The sequence below is a fragment of the Pleurodeles waltl genome, chromosome 11, assembly GCF_031143425.1.
Source record: "Pleurodeles waltl isolate 20211129_DDA chromosome 11, aPleWal1.hap1.20221129, whole genome shotgun sequence".
NCBI lineage: Eukaryota > Metazoa > Chordata > Amphibia > Caudata > Salamandridae > Pleurodeles > Pleurodeles waltl.
Genome location: NC_090450.1, coordinates 818,438,799 through 818,460,261, shown reverse-complemented (window position 1 = coordinate 818,460,261; position 21,463 = coordinate 818,438,799). Strand labels below are relative to the sequence as shown.

The window sequence follows — 21,463 nt, the reverse complement described above, 5'->3', positions numbered from 1 at the left end:
TCAGTATCAGGCAAAAAGTGAGGGGTAACTGCAACAGGGAGCCATTTCTTTACACACATATATAACAAATGAAACCCATCTTAATTTACATATGTTTTCTTTGCATGCTCTCTGGCTCGCAAAGTAAAAGAGGCCTAAAAAGCCAAACAAAGACCATCTTTCTTATGCACCCTACATTAAACATTGCCCTAGCGGTGAGCCACACAAACTACTATTTGGAGGACATAATAATTGGCCACTTGGAAAAAAACAATACTCTCAATTTTTATAACAATAACATCATTGCCTCAAGATAAAAAAGTGCCTAACAAGCCAAACAAAAACCTTTGTCCTCATATACTTCTGTACAACAAAATGGAAAAGTGACCCAGCAGTGAGCTACACAAGCTACTACATGAAGGACATGATAATTGGACATTAGGACAAAAAATAAAAATCGATTGGCTTTCATTCACTGTGGGCTTCATATAAAGCACAAGCCCACTAAAAGTAGCAAGGCAATCCAAAAAATAAACTAGACTGCATATGTAAAGTTTCAGAAGTACTAAATGAACAACTAAAACACACATTTATGGCCACATGACTATGTCAACCAACAACAAATACATAACAAATACAATAGATAAAAAGAAAGAAATCACATTAAATTTGATTGCCACTCTGTATTTGTAGCTAGTATTCCCAAAGATAGGAATTGCTTCAATATTACCTCCCTAATAACTTTCTACCTGTTTGATGAATCACAACAAAACATTCCAGACTTATAGCATTTTTGACATTTTGAGATGATGTAAATGTTTCTGGTGAATCTTTAAGAGGGTGCAAAGATGAAAGGGGGTTCCAAAATGTGTTTTTCTACCAATGCTTTTTCTATAGACTATTTTATTTGACATAGTGCAAGAATGGATTGACATGAAGTTTGTCTGGATTATACATTATGGAGCAGAGATGATGCTTTTTGGGTCCTACAGTTAAGTCGGGTAAGTATTTTTTAAGTTATAAGGCATTTAAACTTTGTGATATCTGTCACTGCAGTACTTTTGCGGAATTTCAAAAAATGTTGTGAAAGTACAGCAGTACATGGCTGTGAACTTATTTAAAAATATATAAATAAATTTCACTACTATTACCACTTTGTTAAAGTAGTAATAAGTACCGTTATCTGGTTAGCGAGCTCAAAAGTGTGTGTAACAAGGTCTGCTATTTATTTGAAGGTGGTGGAAAAACTGGGAATGGAAGGTCTAACTATAACCTTAGAATTTTTAATGTTTGTGTAGTTTAAACTTGGTTTGCATAGAGAAAATAAGCTCTCATAACTATAACTAAGCTTTAACTTTTGTTTATTTTTATTGAATATATATACATTTCCAAGTGGTAGCTATAGTTAGGACCATGTTTCCACAGAAAAAGTGCTTTTTGACTTGCCTAGATCTTTGGCACCGTTTGATGAATCTTCACAAACTTTTCCCCAAAAAAGTGCGCTGGTGCTTTTTGTTGCGCACGGAACGTTTTGGGGTCATCTATCAAGCGGGGGCCAAGAACAAGGAGGAAAGCGTAAAAAAAGTTGTGTTTTCCATGTTAATTTCCATAGGACCTTTACACACGACTACAGTCCAGACCATTGGATGGAATTATAAGAAATTTGGCAGAAATATAGCTTTTGGTACACAGATTGTGCTTTCACTTATTTGGTGTAATGACGAGCTAGTGCAGGGAAATGCACAGCTCTGATTGGCTGCCAACACTTCAAACCAGGAAGTGTTAGGAGCCATCTTAAAAAAGTAAAACAAAACAAAAGGGGCCAGGGTAGACCCTGACCCCTTAGCTCTGGTGCTGTGGTTCCAGAGCCCCCCTTCCGATCTAAAAAGTATTTTGTTTTTAAATGTTGCTGCGATTTGCAGCAGATCCGGCAAAAATGTTCTTATTCTGAAGCCCCCGGGTGGGCCAAGTCCCAGGGGCATTGCTAATTGCCGCAGCCTCCGGAACCGCCACCTCCCTGGGGCTTTATAGAAATATCATGTGTGGGGGCTGTGCATCCCCCCACAGCCCCAGGGACCACCACCTTCCTGGGGCTTTACAAAAATATGATGTGAAGAGGGCACGCGAAGTCAGTCCCCCCCCCCCCACACAGCTCCGGGGACCTCCACCTCTCCAGGGCTCTGTAGCATTGAATGGGGGCCACGCAGCACCGCCAATGATGGCCCTGGGGACCACCACCCCCCCAGGGCTGGCTCCTGCTATGTCCCAGGGTGCCCACCCCAGGGCATAGCTGTTTGCTTTCGCTTGGTGGGAGCTGACAGCTCCTACCAAGCAAAAGCAAACAAAGTCCGCTTCTGACAGAGGGAGCTGTTAAACAGGCCAGGCACGGTTGGTTGCTTACAGGAGGCTGGCCTCAGGGCTGGACCATCACAAGGCCTGCCCGCAGGCCAGGTCAGGCCCTGGGGCCAACCACCGCTGCGCATGGTTAAAAGCCGTGCCGGGCGATGGTTGAATTAACGTACAGTAATTAAAATTACCATACGTTAGAAAAACATGGAAATTCACACAAAAAAAAACAAAGGTTACAGGGACATTATAGTTAGGAAATAGAATTTTAAAAAGCATAGAAATTCACTGAAAAAAAGGTTACAGGGACGTTATAGTTAGGGTCACATTTTAAATGTACAAAACTAAAGAAATGCACATATTATAGTTAGAGTTATCTCAAGTAACTATAAATTGAGCCCTGAGTTAACTATAACTTGCGCCCTCGTCATGCACTGCGAATTACCCAACAAATTACAGCACTCATGACATCTTTGATAACATCACTGATACTATTAATGTAATATTTGCAGTAAAATGTTTTACGAAAAAACTGTGCATTGCAGGGGCACGTGTTATAGTTACTTGAGATAACTCTAACAGGTGAATTTCTGTGGTTATGTACGTTTAAAATGTGAGCCTAACTATAATGTCCCTGTAACATTTGTTTTTTCCAATAAACATATATACATATATAACAAAAGAGAGAACTCTGGGTAGTTCCCAAGTTTGGGTGGAGAGCAGCTCTACTATAGAGAACATACAACTCCAGCAACACTCTAGATAGGCTCGCCTCAAATGTCTGTTTTTCTAGCACAAGGTAAAGGCATGCATGTAAAGGATCTGCATGGTAGAAGTTGCGTGGAAGGGCTGTTTACCATCCACTGCAGTATTTAGACTACATGCTTTTTTATAATAAAAATAAGTGTTGATTTCTCATTCAAAGCTATGTGACAAAATGTAGATGAGACGGCGTGTCATACCTTGTAGGCATCCTAGAATGTATTTTGAGACTGATTAGGAGATTGTGTTTTAAGGATCATGTCTTCCAGCAGATATCTCTTTTTCATTTCAGCTTGTAGACATATGTTGTTGAACATGTAACAAGTGATGAATTGCTGTCTCATCAGATGTCTGTTTCTGGCATGTGCTTTTATTCTGTAAATGTATAATGAATATCTCTGATAAGCAAGATCAATCAAAAACACATTCAGTGATAATTTAGTAACTATTTAGTTTAGAGATTATTCCAGGAATGTTTTACGTCTTATGACTGTTTCCCTCCATAATTTTATCATGTTAATCACTTGCTTTTAGGCTTCTTTCCATTAGTTTTAGGTATTTAAACATATACAGGACAGGTTGCATTTTAGCTATAGTCTCCATCCAATTAGCCTGTCCAGCTTGTTAACTTTTGTCCCCGAATCCATCCTGGGTAATAGAGGTCGTCATCTTAGACCATGCAGTCTGCCATTTTTTGTCAAATTATGCAGAATCATCAACATGTCTGTCTTTGATGCAAATCTTGTCTGTGCCTGTCTTTCCAGGAACTTTGAAAATGTCAACTCATCTAGTCTAGTCTAGACTTCATTTGCTTCAAGTCCCTAGGATCAAAAAAGTAATGGAAGGCGCTGGTGCTTTCGCCTTTTTGGCCCCTAATCTTTGGAACGCCCTCCCAATACTGTTGAGTAACTTCAGGAAGAAATCGAAAACCTATCTATTCTAGTCTTAGCTCTTGGCGTAGAAATTTCGGATCCGGACAGTATGTTACCAGAGCTGGGAAGCCTGCTTGGTAGCTATGGGCTATACAAATCCAGTAGACTAGGCTAGACTAGACTATGTCAAAACATTCCTTAGGTGACATTGCAAATTCTATCTTATATAAGATACAATATATCAGGACGACCACTTGACCACTTGGGAAGGAGGCCACCCAGGTCGCAGACCCAGGTCACAGATCCAAATGAGCAAGGCCCCAGATTCAATTTTGTCCGAAGAAGCCTCCAGCAAGACTCCTAAGGCTCTGCGAAGCATTCCATTCTGCCTTCACAAACTGGTGCCATGATCTCCTAGCTCTTGGCCTTGTGCTTGTGCTTGAAATAGCCGACAAGCTATTTTACAGATAACAAACCCTACTGTTCAGGTATGTGCACCACCTCCAAAACTCAGGCTTATTACTTATTCATCTGCTAGAACTATCATAGTGCTTAGAGATAGTGCAGTGGGGGTTTAAGGGCTATAAATTGTGATGTTACGATTTCTCCCTGTTTTCACTGTCATTGGAAAGCTTAGCTGCTTTTTATTATCTTCTGTGATGTTACCAGTGTTATGTGCATTAGCTCCCAGAATTTTGAAAACACCTATTTTAAAATAAATATGTTTAAATACATATTCCGTTTCTAGGGTCCATGAGTCTATAAATCATTAATAAATGATCGTTTGGATTACCACTGCTCCATGTTAGTAACCCAAAAGCATTGACGCCACCTCATTTATATATTTGGTGGGGTTCTGTGGGGCTACAATAACCAGTCTTACACATTAAGCGCTGGTGAACTGGAAAAAGTTCACTCATGTCACCCATGGGTGTGAAAATAAACCTTGTAGAGATGAGCCAAAAAATCAATTTACGCAACAGTTGGTGGGTATGGCCTTGCTACTACTGGTGAACAGTGCTCAACTGGATTCAGGAGTCACCATCTACATATAGTTAGTCAAGGGATGCATTGTTATATAATGAACTGTTGCTAGTGAAAGCAAAACCTAAAGATGTTTGTATCTTAATTAGGGCCTATTTTCTAAGTCCTCATGAGACTGGATCACAATTAATTTCCAATTGATCTGCCCTAGTGCTCTGGCATATGTAAATCAATGCCCTGCAATTCTGTTAAGACTGAAGTTTCATTGTGTATGAAAGTAAAGATAGTATGACAACTGTGATACAGTTGTGCACTTATGCTCTATATTGTTTTAAGCTTAATAACAATAATAAAAATAAAAAAGAACACAGCCAAATAAGATAGCTTAGTACAATATACCGCTATCCAGCGTCACATTAATAAAGCCAATTGCATCATAAAGCCCAAAGAAAAGTTAGTCTGAGGCTGTATTATATTAAACAGCATAGAAAAAAAATAACTTAAATGAAGTGTGGGCAAGTACCCCTAGTATGGTAACTCAGATGCAACATGAACAAGTGAATGTGCAGTCCTGATGTTTGAGAAGTCATTCCTGGACTACTGCAAGCACCGTGGTGCTATACAAAAAATGATTACACAACATATAACACTTGAAGTCAGTACAGTTTCACAAACTAGATGCCATGTTTTGTCATGGGCTCAGCTCTTACCCTCATGCCTGAGTCATCTGTTTGTATAAGAGCTCTCTTTGGGCATCAGTCACATGACAGAGTCTGTCCTTTCATCAAATCTGGACAAGATTTTCTGGGTTCTCCTCTCAAATTATGCACATGAAGGTAGCAACACTGCCACACAACCTGCTCTTGGCTACTCATGGTCGCACATGCAATCTTATGTATTTCCTGAGCTATGAATTATTTAGGTCTTCACCATCCTTCAGTACTAATTGCTTAGGAAACTGGACCACACACAAACAATAACTGACTCTAGGTGACCATGTAGTCACTGGGGATTCTTGGGAAAGGGGGTGGAGGATGGAGCTGGGAAAGGTGGAGATGGGCTTATGAGCCTGATGTACTATTCACATTTGCAAACTAGGGATGTGAAATTTTCACACTGATGGTTTGGATTCTATTTGTGATGCTACCTATGTAGTCATAGATTGCATAACAAATTATACATTCAGAGGGGATTGCAAATTGACCTCTCCAAAGCATATTATTTAGGTGGGTCGCAGTGTGTGACCCTCTGTGATGGGCTGCAAATCTAAGGATGGAGGCTTGAAGGAAACTGCAGACCTTTGTACCTTCATTTAGATTCCCAAGCGTGAAATATGTTTATTTTAAAGCAGCCCATGTCCATTAAAGGGGGCAGTGCTGCTTTAATTTCTTTTTCCTCTTGGGACATCAAGGAGAGCAAGCAGTGACCCCTTGATCCTTCTCATCCACTCTCGAGGTCCCTTTGCGAATAAGACACAAACCCCTTTGAGGAATCAGTATGTAATCAACTAATGATACATTCCTCTCAGGATGGCAGACAGGGCATTTGGATAGGGTTGCAAAAGCCCTCTTATAAGCTGGAAAGACTTTTTTAACTCGTAAAAAGGGTCTTGTAATTTGTGGTCACAAACCCTGTGATTTTGTGAATTGCAGGCTTTAAAACCACAAGATACCTTTGTACATGTGGCCCTATGTCTTGAGTGTTCTTCATAAGGCGGAAGGATAGCTCATAATAATGTGAATGGATTCAAAAAAGCAACCCAGCTGTAACCAACATTGTCAAAAGTAAGAGATTATACCTTTGTTGAGACTGGTACACAACTAATATTCAGGTTATGGCTATGTGAAAATAAAATCAATAACATACGTTTAAAAAACTACTAAATGCCTGAGAATGTTCCCCCTTATTTTCTCTTTCTCAAGACATGCCTAGCAGATGCCTTGGTATTTTGACAGTTATGGCTCACAGTGCCTGCCTATAGGTACTTCCTCAGTATGCCTATGCATTCTGTGTGTTTTGTAATTGTGACATTGCCTACCTACTCTGCACATGTAATGGCTATGTAGCACAGCCATAGTTCTTACCTCCTCATGCCTGAGCAGACTCTCCCCACGGGCTCTCTCCTTCTCCAGCTCGGTGTTTACACTGCGTAGTTCTTTGCTTGTAATATGCAGCTGGTTTGTGAGGAGTCTCACTTGCTCCTCTAGTGCAGTAACTTCACTCTTATCCACCAGCTTGGTCTTCATTTCCACCAAAAGTTTCTCCTTAGTCAGCTCTACAAAAGTTAACCAAATTATGTTACTCATCCTGAAAATTCCAGAAGCAGACAACCATCTGTAGAGTGGATGGTCCCTCAGCATCAAAACTAGGTGTCAGTGGTACAAAATAAGGACTGGCACCAGAAGGAAACAGTACAGAATGATTAAGATTATAAAATCGTATGGCAGATGAGCAGCACCAGGTCAACCAAGTGTAGTTGTTTCCATGCCAACTGAAAAGCCACAATTGTATTTATGAATACATCTTCTGAAGCAATATAATGGTCTAAGACGTCTGATGATAGGAAAAAAAAAATCAATAGGGGATGGCTGATGTATCAAGATCTAATAATGTCACATATAGGTTTCCCTGAAAGATCCTATAATTTTAACTAAGCTTTGTTAGTCTCTGATAATACTGCCTGTTCTCAGGCAAGAGTGACTTCTATCAAACAGGGTGAAATGGATTCCTAAAACATGGCCAGGTTTCAAATAAAATATGTTTATTTAAAAGACATTACCAAATCATGAAGAGGTTTTCTTCCTGTTCTTCCAGTTGTCCTGATTGCCAGACCTTTCTGGTAAGAATCCTCGCACTGAGTGACTATTTGGGGGCATTTACATGATGTGCAAGCCAAATAACTAGTCTGTTGAGGGTTGGCATTGTAGTAAGCAGTAACTTCAGCTTGAAATTGACAGCCACATGGGGTGCTAGTGACTGGGCAACGCCAGGAACGAAAAAGATATCCGAAGGGAAAATCATTTAAAGTGGATGGGAATTCAATTTCGTAGAACTCTGAACACTGAAGCATCTGTCTCTGTAGGTCACAAAGTGTTGTGTATGATGTTATATAAAGTACCAGATTTTAGATTTTAAGTAAGCCTATGCTAGATATAAATTTGAAGCTTCTCCTGCATGATCACTATGACCAACGGTAACAAATGTTTTATTTATACTGTCTTCAAGTTGAGGCCAACACAGTGCACATCCCTGAACCATGATTACATATTTGGGATCAGGCGCTAGTCTTCTGGTTAGTATTTTAAATATTGCTGCTTACAATAAGTGTCTGATTGAGAATAAAGAACAGTAAGCTTGGTCAAAACAGTCCACAACAACTCCTATGGAATGAGCACAAAACATGCTGGGGTCAACTAATCATGATTATGTGAAGTACACTGGATTTGCGTGACATGATAATCAAGGCTCATCAGTTATGTCTTCATTGGCTATCCAAGAATCAATACTACGGAAAATGTTTTGTGGGATAATGTATTGACTAGAAGCTCCTGTGATCCTAGGATATAGTTAGATTTTGTCAGTGCAGGATTGACAGGGCAATCCATAGCAGTGCAACACTGTCAGCAGAGAGTACAAATATTGCTCAAGAGTAGGGAAGATGGCAGGGGTTCCACAGACCCTCACATCATCCCTGAACGAATTTCATAACTGTTGGAAAATTTTACAGAGTAACATGTAGTCTGCTAAGTCTGGCTATACTAAGGTGGAACCACATATGTAGACAAGTTCAAACCAGCTTGCAGGTCTAAATGAAGCTGCAGTAGCCAATAAGTTATGCTAAAAGGCCAGAATAGTTATTGTATTGCAAATATCAGTGAAGCTTGATTGGCGATCTGGGTTACCCTCGACTATGAAAATAGTGTTGGGAAAGTTGGACAATGTTTATCTCTGATAATATGGAGAGGAGTGGTAAATGAGCTACTGGTTAATTGCAGCCTGGTATCTTAGAGGGCCTCTGCTTAAAATTATGAAGTTGTTTAGAAAACATTTCCAATAAGCTTTCAGGCTTAGTATCAACAGGCAGCATAGAGCATTGAGGTGTTTTCTTTTTCTCCCTTTTCTGAGTGAATCATAGCTTTTGAAAGATCTCAACTCTCTGCTAGGCCCAGAGCCCACTGTGTATGTTGTATTCAAAGATGTTCCTGATGCTCACAAATACAGTGACCAAATCTTCTTTCACTCAGAGGGATGCTTGCCAGCACCTTTGCTAATAGTGACTTTTGACAGACAGAACATTCACAAATCAGAATCCTCAACCAATATAAACGTTACAGCTGGCCATAACGTCACAATTACAATTTGCGTCTCAACCATGACCGGTTCTCAAACACATGCATAGTGGGCACAGAAACCTGTTGCAGACGGGAATCAAATAAATGTGATGCAATAATGGAAGGGTGATTGCTGTTTATTTATTGGGAGAAAAACGTCAGTAACACATTTCAACTTAGACCTGGTCTCCCACTGTCTACAAGACAAAAATGGACACACATTTACAGTGGCTCCTATATATATATATATATATATATATATATATATATATATATATATATATATATATATTTTTTTTTTTTTTTAAATAAAGAAGTGGCAGAAGAAATAGCATCCATTAAAATGTGTCTTTTTTTTAGGTTACAACTGTAAACACCCTCTTCTGAGGGAGGTAACGATCATCTTGTGATAAGGGCAGCAAAACAATGTTATTTATACAGTTAGGTATAGAATCAGTACTAGACCAAGAAACTAGTTTCATTAAGAAGATGGAAATAAAGTGAAATGGAAATGACGAGAAGAATGCATTTATGTTTATTAGATAAAGAAAGGTTATCCGGGAAATAATCTGAGATTTTGTGGTACAATTTTGCAGAATCTGAAATAGTTACTAGGATGACAGGCCTAATTCCCATTAAATTCTGGTGGCAGAACCAATTTCCAGAGCAAGTTGGTCACTGGCTTGCTTTTCAGACTATTTTTATTACTATTCTGACTCTGGCTAGTTTGACCACTAGACTATGTTACTGATAGAATGGACTACCAGACCATTCTGGTGACAGCCCCAGCCCCCGAGACACTTTATAAGCAAACCCTGACTTTCAAACAATTCCGATTACAAGCATGACTACCAGTGTGTGCTGGCAACAGATCTGCTACTACTAGGAAAAGTCATTCAAGCCACAGGGATGACTTTTGATATTTGCTGGTACACAGGCCTGACAGTCTGACCTCCTGAACAATCCAATAGTATTTGTGAATTAAATTCCATTCTTGTGACTGTCCTTATTATAGTGATATATCTGGATGTCGGTTAGACCCCACTGACCATGGGGTCATAAGCCTTAGGCCCTGACCATTCTGACTGATCACAGGCATGACTCCTAGACTACTGAGACAACAAGCTTGATTCCACAGCTATTCTGGTGACAAGTTGACTCCCCTGACTACATAACCATTTTTGGGGCTGACCTAATGGAGTATTCCGGTAGCAGCCCAGGCTCTGAGAAATCCTTCCTTACTGGCTTCGACTTCAAACAGTCTTTACTCTTTGCCACATTATTTGTGGAACTCCAAAGTCCTGCACAAGTCTTAAAGCAATGTGACTGGCATATTTTCCACATACAAGCAGTTTATCATCTCTCACATAGAGTACTGCTGAGACTGAAAAGTGCCAAAGGCCCGAAACCAGTTCTTTTGACAGGATTTCTGACATTCTAAGAATTAAAGCTTGTTACAAAAGAAAGCTCTGACAGTGTTTCCAGTCAGAATGCCTTCTTCAAAAGACATGCTATTGACTCCTAGCTAAGAGTACTGATGCTTACCCAGGTCCCGAATGGTGCTGTGCTGTGACTTCAGCTCTTCTTTTAGGATTGAGACCCTCTCCTCAAGGACAGCAGCTCCTAAATAAACACAGAGGGGATGTTTTAGTAATTAATGTTTTAATGAGCCATGGCAGTTTTCAATTATTTAAGAATGACTAGTTCTTATTTCAATTGATGCTAAACTCTCTAAAAAGCACATGTGGTTCTCTTAACAAACAGGTACATGGGTATCTTCTTCCAGTACTGCAGCAGCTGCTATTTCTCATTTGAACATATGCAGCTCTCCACATGACCACCGGCAACCAATATCCCTATCAACTGCCCATAAATAGATCTTGTTCTCATCCACCAATAACCACTCTGGAACAAAATGAACACATATGTTTTGACTACCGTCACTAAACAATATTTTCTTCAGGTGAGCATATGTGTTTTTTTCTCACATTTCCAACAAAACCCAATACTCAACAATTACACAACTTACTGAACATAAATAAATTACCAATTTGATAGCAAAAATAGTAGTATTTATTATGACCTGATTTCATTTCAGTCCTGTGGCCACATAAATTATAATGTTGTTACCTTTAATAGAAGAGCTATTATTCTTGCCTCACAACTCTGTCTCTAAGTAGGAGTTCACAATTATAAAACGCCTGCAAGTTAAAGTCTTAATTGGTTTTGTGATTACTAAAGGACTTATTTTTTAACCCAGGGGCATTTCTGGCAAGCTATTCTGGCAAGCACTGTTCTACGTACTGTATATGCATTTGCTAGGAGGCATGCTGGGCAACCCATCTCCTTTAAATGGCTCATTCTCTATAGCAATGCAATCCCAGACAGGTTTCAACCAATGCAAATATCATCAGTAAGGTGCAGCTTCAGTCCTATGCACATTGAGTTCGGGTTCCACATCTTGCCATATCTACTGCAAATACAACAAGCTGATGGAAAGAATGCTTGATTTATCTCAGTCATTGGCAATCACTTGGAGAAACAAGCTGAACTCGAGTGAAAAGGCCCAAATAAGCCGAAACCAGGGTTGGGTTCTGGTTCAGAGAGGCCTGGCTTGGCAGTTGTGAACTGTTTCTATTGGAGCAAGACCAAGTCTGATTTGCACATGGGTGGGTCTATTCTGAGGTTGCATGAGATAACGATGCCTTTGATGTGTCCCTGAGCAATTCCTAGTGGGTAAGATTAATCTAAGAATTCCATCCTTCACTTTTTTGTATTCTTCATTGTGACACACTTTGTGTGAAGGGTATGCATAGGAGTGGGTTCTGTGCTCACTGTGCCACTGAAACCAAGCTGCACCTGACGGAAAAGACCCAAATAGGCTGGAACCTGTTTTGGGTTGCTTGTCTTCTGGTGCAGAGACAATTTGGTTTAGCATTTCAGGCTGGACTGTTTCTACTGGAGCAGGACCAAGGCTCATTTGCACAAGTCAGGGTTAAATGCCATGTCTTTTGAAGAGGGCATGGTGAGCAGAAAAACAACAGACTGAGATGCAGGCTGAGTAATTACCAGTGAGATTAATTCAAGTATTCCATCCATTACTTTTTGTATTCTTCATTGTGACACCCTGTGTACATCAGATATGCGCAGGCGTGGGTCCCGTGCTCACTGAGCCACTGGAACCAAGGTGCACCAGGCTAAAGAGGCCCAAATTGGCCAAAGCTGGTCTTGAGTTGCTTGTGTTCTGGTTCAGAGAGGACATGGCTTAACAGTTTAGGCTGGACTGCTTCTACTGGAGCAGGAGCAATGCTTATTTGTATATGGTTGGATCTAATATGAGGTGGCAGGAAAGGCAAAAAAACAATGTGCTGGGATGTGGCTCAAGTACTTACCAGTGGTTGAGATTAATTCAAGCATTCCAACCATCACTTTTATGTTTTATTCATTGTGATAGTTTATCTGTTACAGGTTCCCAGAAGTTGCTCCCGTGCTCACTGTGGCATGGGAACCATGTTGCACCTGACTGATGAGGCCTAAATATGTTTAAACTGGCCTTGGGTTGCTTGTGTTCCACTTCAGAAAGTACATAGGTAGGCAGTTCAGGCTCAACTGGAGCAAGTTCAAGGCCAATTTGCTTATAACTGAGTTTAATCTGAGGTGGCAATGGGCACAAAAAGAATCATGGACTAGGGTCGGCCCAAAGTGATTACTAGTAGCTGAGATTAATTCAAGCATTCTATCCATTACTTTTTTTGTATTTGTCATTTAGTATTATGGAACCAAGGTATACCTGAAAGCTATTATGATGTTGTTTACCTGTTCCTGTAATACAGTTCACGAGTCCCTTTACTCTTGGCTTGTTTTAACACTTGTTAGAACTTATGAAAACATAAACTTTTCTCCATTTTAGCACAGTTGTAGCCCCATATGGTGAGCTTTTATAACATAATGACAGTTTAGCAGTAGTGTATGTGACACCCACTTGTGAAAATGTTTGCTATACTATGGTCCTGATGTCATATACATCAATGCAAGAAACATTGACTTTTGAAAGACAGAACATTCACAAATCTGAATCCTAAACCAATATAAATGTTTCTCCTTGATATTTTAGATACTTAGTTGTCAATAAATGAAACTATTGTGGAAGCAATCATTGTAAACAGATGACTCTTATTGAGCTTAACTTTACTCAAACTGCTCAGTCTCAGCAGGATAAACTTAATCCAGATCCTCCGTGATAACAGAAGCCTTGACCTATGCCTCTCCTCCTGAAGTGAAACTGGTTAATGGTGTTTCTCCTTGTTTATTTTAGAACATTCTATTCTCAGTTAGTGCAATGTTTTAATAGCATTACAGCCCTTCTGCCTTAGGTTATACCAACTGTTAACAGTAGTCTGTGTCGACTCAGGCTTATTACTCAGGATAGGGTCTTTAACAAATCTATACCATTCAGCATCAGAATATGAAACAGAAAGAAACTCATTGGAATGTTGAAGCAATAGGTCTACCCCAGCTGGTATTGGCCCTCTGACACCTCTCTGATTCAATGGGGCTTTCAGCCTTCTATAGTTCTATTCCAAGTTTCACCTCTGTCAGTACTTGAATGCAAACATCCCCTGGGAATGGTACCTGACCTTTTTTCAAATTATCTTTATCCTTCTCAAGTTTGGCGACATTTTTTAGATTCTCTTTCTCTTTTTCCTCCATACGCTGCTGGGATACTTTGACCTGCCATTGCTGTTCTTCTTTCTCTCTCTGAAGTATCCTGTCGAATGCCTCAATACGCTGTCTTTGCTCCTCCTTTTCCTTCTGCGATTCTTCAAGCTTTTCTTTCAGAGGACTGACTTGTTGCATGAGCTCTGAGAGGTGCTTGTTGATTCGGGACAAATCTTTGCTCTGCTCACTAGCCCAGTATCTCATCTCCATAGCAGACAGTAGCTTGTTCCCCACAGTGTCTTGGATGACTTCCTGGAACTTGCATAAAGAGGATGGCAGGTTTTGACTATTGCAAACACTAATAATTACGTTATTGACTTCATGCAGGCTGGCCTGAGCAGAAGCGCATGCATCACAGGGCACCAGGGATGCTTCAAATGTCTGAGAACCAATGGTACGTGTATCTTTTGCAACAGAGAGGGACACTGGTCGTGACTCAAGTGTGCCAGCAGCAGAGAGACGTCTGCCTTGAGAGTAGTTTGATCTGGCAGTGCAAACTTCCGCCGAAGACATTTGTGATGTTGACCGTTTTTCTTTCTCATTCAGTTGAGTTACTACTTTGACTTTTGCTTGAAGTGAAGATGTATTTTCTCTGCTTGAATGTTTCTAAAAACAAAAAAAGAGTACGAGAACAAAATGTTATATATTGAACAAAGAAGCAGTTCTATTTATCTTATGAAACTGTAATAAGACAGCACAGAACACTGTCTAGATTATGGATTAGAATCTGTTTATAGTGAACAAAATACAATCACAATGATAAAATAAAGCAGTAAAAATGTATTGTAATACTAATGAAATGTAAATAACGTATTACCAATGTGATTATGTTTCACTGTAAAGCAGAAAAAAACAAAAGCTAGGTATGTAGGTAACTCTGAAATTACCTGAAGGGGGAAAAGAGGCAGCCAGAGTAGGAGAAGGAGACATTATTGAACAAGGAATCTAGAATGGTCAGATGGCAGATGAGACTGTGTCTGGAAACAACACAGGCATCCAATAGTGAACCGGATATGGAAAAGATACAAGACCCAGTATCAATATGTGAATGACTTTAAGATCCAACGGAAAAGGCAAATGAGCCATGAGAGGTAGAAGAATACACACCAGGGGGGAGATAAAGTAAGGAGAAAAGACTAGACATGGAGTTTGGAAGGCCTATTACAACATACGCACAATGAGGGAAAGCTCAGCAAATATTGGTAAAAGAATCATAAATGACAGATTCTACTGTTGACCTACTGAAATGTGCTGTATGGGGAGTCATCAAAAGTAGAAAGGAGGATGTGAAGGTTAGTCCCTCATTGTTGACAAGCAATTGTTTCTTCAAAATATTTCCAACCTACCTATTTCCTTTTGTTATTTTAAATTCAAGTGTACTTAAAGTGTTATATGAAAACGCTGTTTTACATTTTGTTCACTTTTTTATTCATTGTTAAAAAAAAATTTATCGATCCATTTATATTGATCCAAACAATCATTGTGGCAATATTCTAACTATACTTAACAAGTACAACTGGAGTCGTTTCTATCATTTCAACAATGTCTATAAAGAACCAAAGAGCAGACTGATTCATTATTATGAAGAAAAGAAAGTATGGGAAGTGCAGTAGCTGATTAAGCACTTGTATGGTCAATCCCCTCAAAGACTCATTGTTATAACTGTGTCCAACACATGTAGCTTGTCCAATGTATTCTTTACCTCCACATTATAAAAGATCAGCAAGTTTATTATGACACATGCTTTACCAGGAGGCCTAAACACGGCAAGAGCTCAGAGGAAGGGATTTAGAGGGACTGCATCTTTAAGCTCTAGTTCACAATCATGAGTCCAAACATTAATTGATTGTGAAAGTATATCCAGATGTCCAAATTTACATATTTACACCTAAATATTGAATATCTGTTGCTTACTTTTAGCACACTGGTATTGAGAATGACTATATTATCTTCGAAAATGACTTTAAAGGGCATATCTTTGTTAAATGTAGAAGTCTTTATTTGATAATCCCAATAGCTTCCAGATTTTGTAACCTTTGAGAAAGGTACATCTTGTGTTTAAACATCATACGAGATTAGCAGGAAAGTAAGGAACCTCTGTACTGGCATATAATGTGTGTCATGTGTCACAATCTCTGAGGTGGCGCCAAAACCTTATTGGGCATGACAGGCAGCTTTGGAGTCAAAAGATGCTACTGCACCAGTAACATTTTCAAGACCAGCCCATGTGCCGTCACAGAGATTAACATGTGAGAATTCTGTGTCTCGTGGAATCCAGAAACCTAAGTAAATAAAAAACAAATAAGTGCATGTGCCCAAAGGTTCTCCTAGAAGGGTCCCACCCACCTCCCCCAAAGGCACTGCCCACTACCACTGCCCACTTCTCCCACAGGTGCTACCTACTTGCCACACTGTTATCACCTCTCTGTCTGTATGTACAATGCCAGCAGCAACATTACAGCGTATGGACATGTATACCTGAACAGGGTTTCACTAGGTTTGTCCCCTAGGAATATTTTGGAAAAAAATATGGTCACATAGTGCATTGTACTGCCCTATCTTTAATTAAAATAGCTTGAAAAAATTGGCTCTGACAGGGCACTAATAAAATATGCCAGTACTTTCATGGTTTGTTTTTTCGAAGACTGCGGTTTGTGAAATAGCACTTTGTCCCACTAGTTTGAATAAAATATTACATTTGTATAAGCAATGAAAGGTGTCAACCTGCCTTTACTGCACATGTTTTTAGTCTGGTTCGTGATTAAAGTGAAATGTTTTCCATAGAATACTATTGAGGCCATCAACATAAGATGCCTAGTTTAAGAATCATTTTAATAAACAAATCAGCTTTGCAACACAGATCCATGGTATCAGTGCGTATATGAGTGATACTTGGCCATGCTGTGTAAATGACTTAGAGACTGATTTAGATCTTGGTGGTCGCCCCATCAAGTTGCCTCAGCCACAGACCTGAGAAGAGCATCAAGTCAACAGTTTTCAGCTCGTCATATTTGGATGTTACGGCTCTGCAAGCAGATTGACTGGTGACGGATTGCTATGTCCTGCAAGGCTTGCCGACACCACTCTCGACTGTCATATGTTTGACAGGGTGTGGTAAAACCAGTGCTTAATTTGCAAATAAACACGTGCTGGTGCCCACAAACCCTCAGTCAGCAACAAGTTTAAAACAGTAAACAGAAAAGAGGCAGTGGGATCAGTTTAGGAGGACAATATGTGAGTCTCTAAGACGGGAAGGCTGGTTGATACAGACCTGGTTAAGGAAAGTCAATATTCATACTAATGGGACTAGAATGTGGGCCTTGGCAATCAAGCCATTGTCCGGAACTTTATCATCTGCCTTCCTTCTGAGAGCACCTGTAATTGGAGTTTTATCTTCTCACTCTGAAGTACTGAGGTGGGGGGGGGTGCATGATTAGTGGGCAGAGGGCAGGGTATAGACAGGCTGCAGAGAACAATGATAATGAAAATGCAAACAGTTGCCCGCAGTGGTATTTTTCTTCACTGAATGGAGCAAAGAAGTAAAGTACATATTCATCCCACTGAGCTCTCACTTTTGGTCCAAAGCATAAAGTGTAGCTGTGATGCTAAATAAATGTAACAGCAAGAGTTCCTTTCACATTATTGTGAGGCACTCTTGAAATGTCAGCTACAATAATGATGTGTTTTATACAGTTCTCCAGTATTGGAACTTTCATAGATTCACATGCTTGAATCGTCCCCGTCGTCGAGGTGGGAGCCTCACGGTAACCTTAAATACACATAGCAGTAAACTTTACACACTAGGCCCCAAAAGCCCACCTAGGTTCTTTTATAGCCTATCCATGTCTTTTGTAAAAAAAAGACCCAAAGTTCAACCACAGCCAATCAGGCGTCCACACCCTCTAGAACACTCCCAACAGAGGCTCTTTCCCTCAGATTTTCTACTGCACGTCGTGTGAAGGGAGTCTCCCTGAGCACTGCTCAGTTTACCTTTCTGACAGGATTTTTTCTCTCAGACAATTTCACCTTTGCAAATGTCAATATGTCTCAGCAGACTAAGAAGGGTCTGTTTAGGGATTGTGGCAGTTGTGGGAAGAAGAGACTTCATGTTGATGACCCCCACAAAAAGTGTATATAATGCCTGCATCCTGACCACAAGGTGAGAGACTGTAAAATCTGTCACACCTTTAGTCGGAAAATCCTCGAGGACCATGAGGGTAGGCTTCTGTTGTGGCTGCAGAGACAGAAGTCCATGGAAGACCCATCTTCGGATGAGAGTGAAACATCATCTCACTCCCTCAAGAGACCTGGGGAGAAAGGAAGACTACCTGAGGAGCCACCGAAGAAAGTGGCCAAAAAGTCAAAGTATACATCTGTGGAGAAGCAGGGGCGCCAAGAGCCTGCTACCTCCGGATCAGAGATCCAGGTAAAACTTTTCAAAAAGGTTTGCTCAGAGCCTGCGACACATGTGGGAAAAAAGGCACCCACAAGAAGTGCCTCTCTGTCCCTGTCGCCGGCGAGGGATCCGGTAAGACCTTCCTCTGATGCTCCCAAGTAATGCCCGTCAACGTTTACTACGGCGGTGTCTCCGATGATAGTAACATCATGGCCGCTTTCATCGATGACGATTATCACTGCTAAAATGTTCAAGAAGGCATAGTTGACGAAGACATCGTCGACGGCGGAAGCATCGATAGTCCATCCGTCAACAACGACACTACCGTCAACGAAGCACCTGTCCATGAGGATCAAGAAGGTGCTGTTGACAAGCACACCTGCGCCGTCGGCGAGACAACCGTCGATGAGAGGCCTGTCGGCGAGAGACCCGTCGACGACAGGAGAGTCTCTCGTCGACGACACCACCGTCAACGAGGGGACTGTCGACGACGAAAACTGAACCATCGACGACAATGATTGAAATTTCGTCGGCTCAATCATCGGCCATGGTGCCCTCCTCTGGGGATTTGGGAGTGCAGCACAATTCGGCAAGGTTCCTCCCTCTTTCGTTTATCACCACAGGAGAAAAACCATTGCCAATTTTTCCAAGGCATACTTATCCAAGCAATGTCTTGCCATACCCCCCGCAGCATCTCTTGGATGATGATGAGGACATGTATTCCCAGGATGACGGAATGTTTGGTGCAGCCAGTAGTCCATCTCAGCTGCATGTAAAATGCCAGGACTTGGATGAGGAGGAGGAAGGGCAGGAGCAGCCCTATTATTCCTCAACTACATACCAATGTGACTCTTCATACCCAACGGGGGAACAAGAATCGTCTTTCCCCATGCCTAGGTCATTGGTGACGGATCTCCAGGGTATGCTTAAGGACTACTATCGGCATTTTCCACCGTTGACGCCGGTAACTCCATCCAGGCCTTACAGTCAGCGGACACCTATGCAAACCCCTATGACCAGTTTCCCGGGAACACTACACAGAAGCGTCCCATTGGTTCCCCAACCACAGGATGACAATATCTCGATGGATGACGAGGGGAGATAATGGAGGCGGCTTCTAGTGAGTGGGATGACTACCTCATTCCCACACCGTCACCGCCGCCGGCAGGACCGGTTGATTCACCCCCTGAGGACATCGGGTGTTTTCACAATTTAATGGAAAGGGCGGCCAAGAGATTCGACTTGCCTATTATTTCTCAGGAAACTGATTGTTTCTTATATGACTTCAAAGAGCCATCAAGGAGATCAGTAAGAGCGATCCCAATAGTGGATTTCCTATGGCAGGAGGGGTTGAAGGCAATGAAAAATCCAGCGACAGTGCCTTCTCAAATGCCAAGGCTGGAAAAGAAGTACAAGGCCCCTGATAACACTCCAGCCTGCTTAGTATCACAACCAAAGCCGGATTCAGTAATATCTCAGGCGGCGCAGCGTCGATCTAAAAACCCTTTGGCACCTATTGCGGCGCCTCCAGACAAGGCCGGGAGGAGATTGGACAATATTGGTAAGAGATTTTCCTCAGTGGCAGTGATCACGGTAAAGGCGGCTAACTCCTCGGCCATACTAGGAAGGTATGATCGCCAGATGTGGGCGGACATGTCTGCTTATATAGATCTCTTGCCGGAGGATGTCAAGGTGGAAGCAAAGAAGGTGCTGCAGGAGGATGAACGGATCGCGGTGGAGATCATTGACTGCGCAATAGATATTTCCTTAACAGGATTCCGACAACTAGCAGGAGCAGCGGTCTTACGTAGGCAGGGGTGGCTCAAGTCTACATCCTTCCGTCCGGAGGTCCAGAGCTGTATTCTGGATATGGCATATGATGGGGAAAGTCTGTTTGGGAAGCATGTGGACGACATGCTACAGTCCATCAAAACGGATACTGATACGGCGAGATCGCTTGGTACCTTGCAGTACCGGAAGCAGCCCTTTCGTGGGGCAAGGTGTAGAGGAAGTTATTCCTTTCGAGGTAGCTTCCAACAGTACAGACCTCAGTATCAGTCCTCTTCGACAGGACTCAGGCAGCAATACAGCCAGCATCAGCAGCATTATCGATTGCCACCTACTGCTGCATATAGGCACCCAGCAAAGGGAAGGCCAGCGCTACGGGGAAGAGATACCGGCAGAAAACAATGACCAGCTAGCCATACCAGCTTCCTATGCTACCAGGGGCTCGAAGATCGGGGGTCGCATCACTTCTCACTTCCTTCGTTGGAAAGCCATAACATAAGACAGGTGGGTGTTGGATGTAGTGGCCAGAGGACATACTCTGGAGTTCATACAGAAACCACCAGACGTCCCTCCGTCGGGCCCTCCACCTCCACGATTAAACCAACTCCTCAAGGAAGTACAGGTGATGCTACGCAAGGGCGCAATAGAGCTGGTCCCTGCTCTTCACAGGAACCAGGGGTTCTATTCACGCTTCTTTCTAGTAAAGAAACCTTCAGGAGACTGGCGCCCCATTCTGGACTTAGGGTCACTCAACAAGTTTCTGAAGAAACAATCGTTCAGGATGGTAACACTGCAGGTCATCTGGCACCTCCTGAGTACCGGAGATCATATGGCATCCCTAGACCTCCAGTGTGCGTATTTTCATGTTGCAATACACTGCAACCATCGAAAATTCCTCAGGTTCAAGGTGGCTGGTGTGCATCTACAGTTTTGGGTCCTTCCTTTCGGTTTGAAATCAGCCCCCAGAATTTTTACAAAGATGCTGGCTCCAGTGGCAGCTCACCTCCGCCAGTCGGGCATGCAGGTGTTTCCCTATCTCGACGACTGGCTCATCAAAGCACCCTCAAAGGCTCAGGCGGTGCGTCACATCTCTGTCTGCCTCCAGTTGTTCGACGACCTAGGGCTTACCATCAATTACCTGAAGTCACGTCTTAGCCCCACACAGACATTGAATTTCTTAGGAGTGGTACTAGACACTGTCTGCAGCAGGGCGTACCCGTCTCAAGAAAGGAAACTAAAGCTGAACGTGTTAGCCCGCAAGCTCTCTGCAAAAAAGTGCGTTTCGG

The 21,463-nt window shown here is 41.7% G+C and overlaps 1 protein-coding gene across 4 annotated transcripts in view; it reads right to left on the bottom strand.

Annotated features, from left to right (window-relative positions):
- The window catches only part of CCDC157 (coiled-coil domain containing 157), a 140,413-nt gene that overhangs the window by 94,185 nt on the left and 24,765 nt on the right, over positions 1 to 21,463 (bottom strand). For all 4 annotated transcript variants that reach the window (XM_069214624.1, XM_069214623.1, XM_069214625.1 and 1 more), the window contains 3 exons: positions 13,912 to 14,599; positions 10,820 to 10,897; positions 7,028 to 7,218 (listed from right to left, as the gene is read on the bottom strand). In XM_069214624.1, the coding sequence (XP_069070725.1) occupies positions 7,028 to 7,218; positions 10,820 to 10,897; positions 13,912 to 14,599 (957 nt within the window). The remainder of the gene's footprint in view (positions 1 to 7,027; positions 7,219 to 10,819; positions 10,898 to 13,911; positions 14,600 to 21,463) is intronic.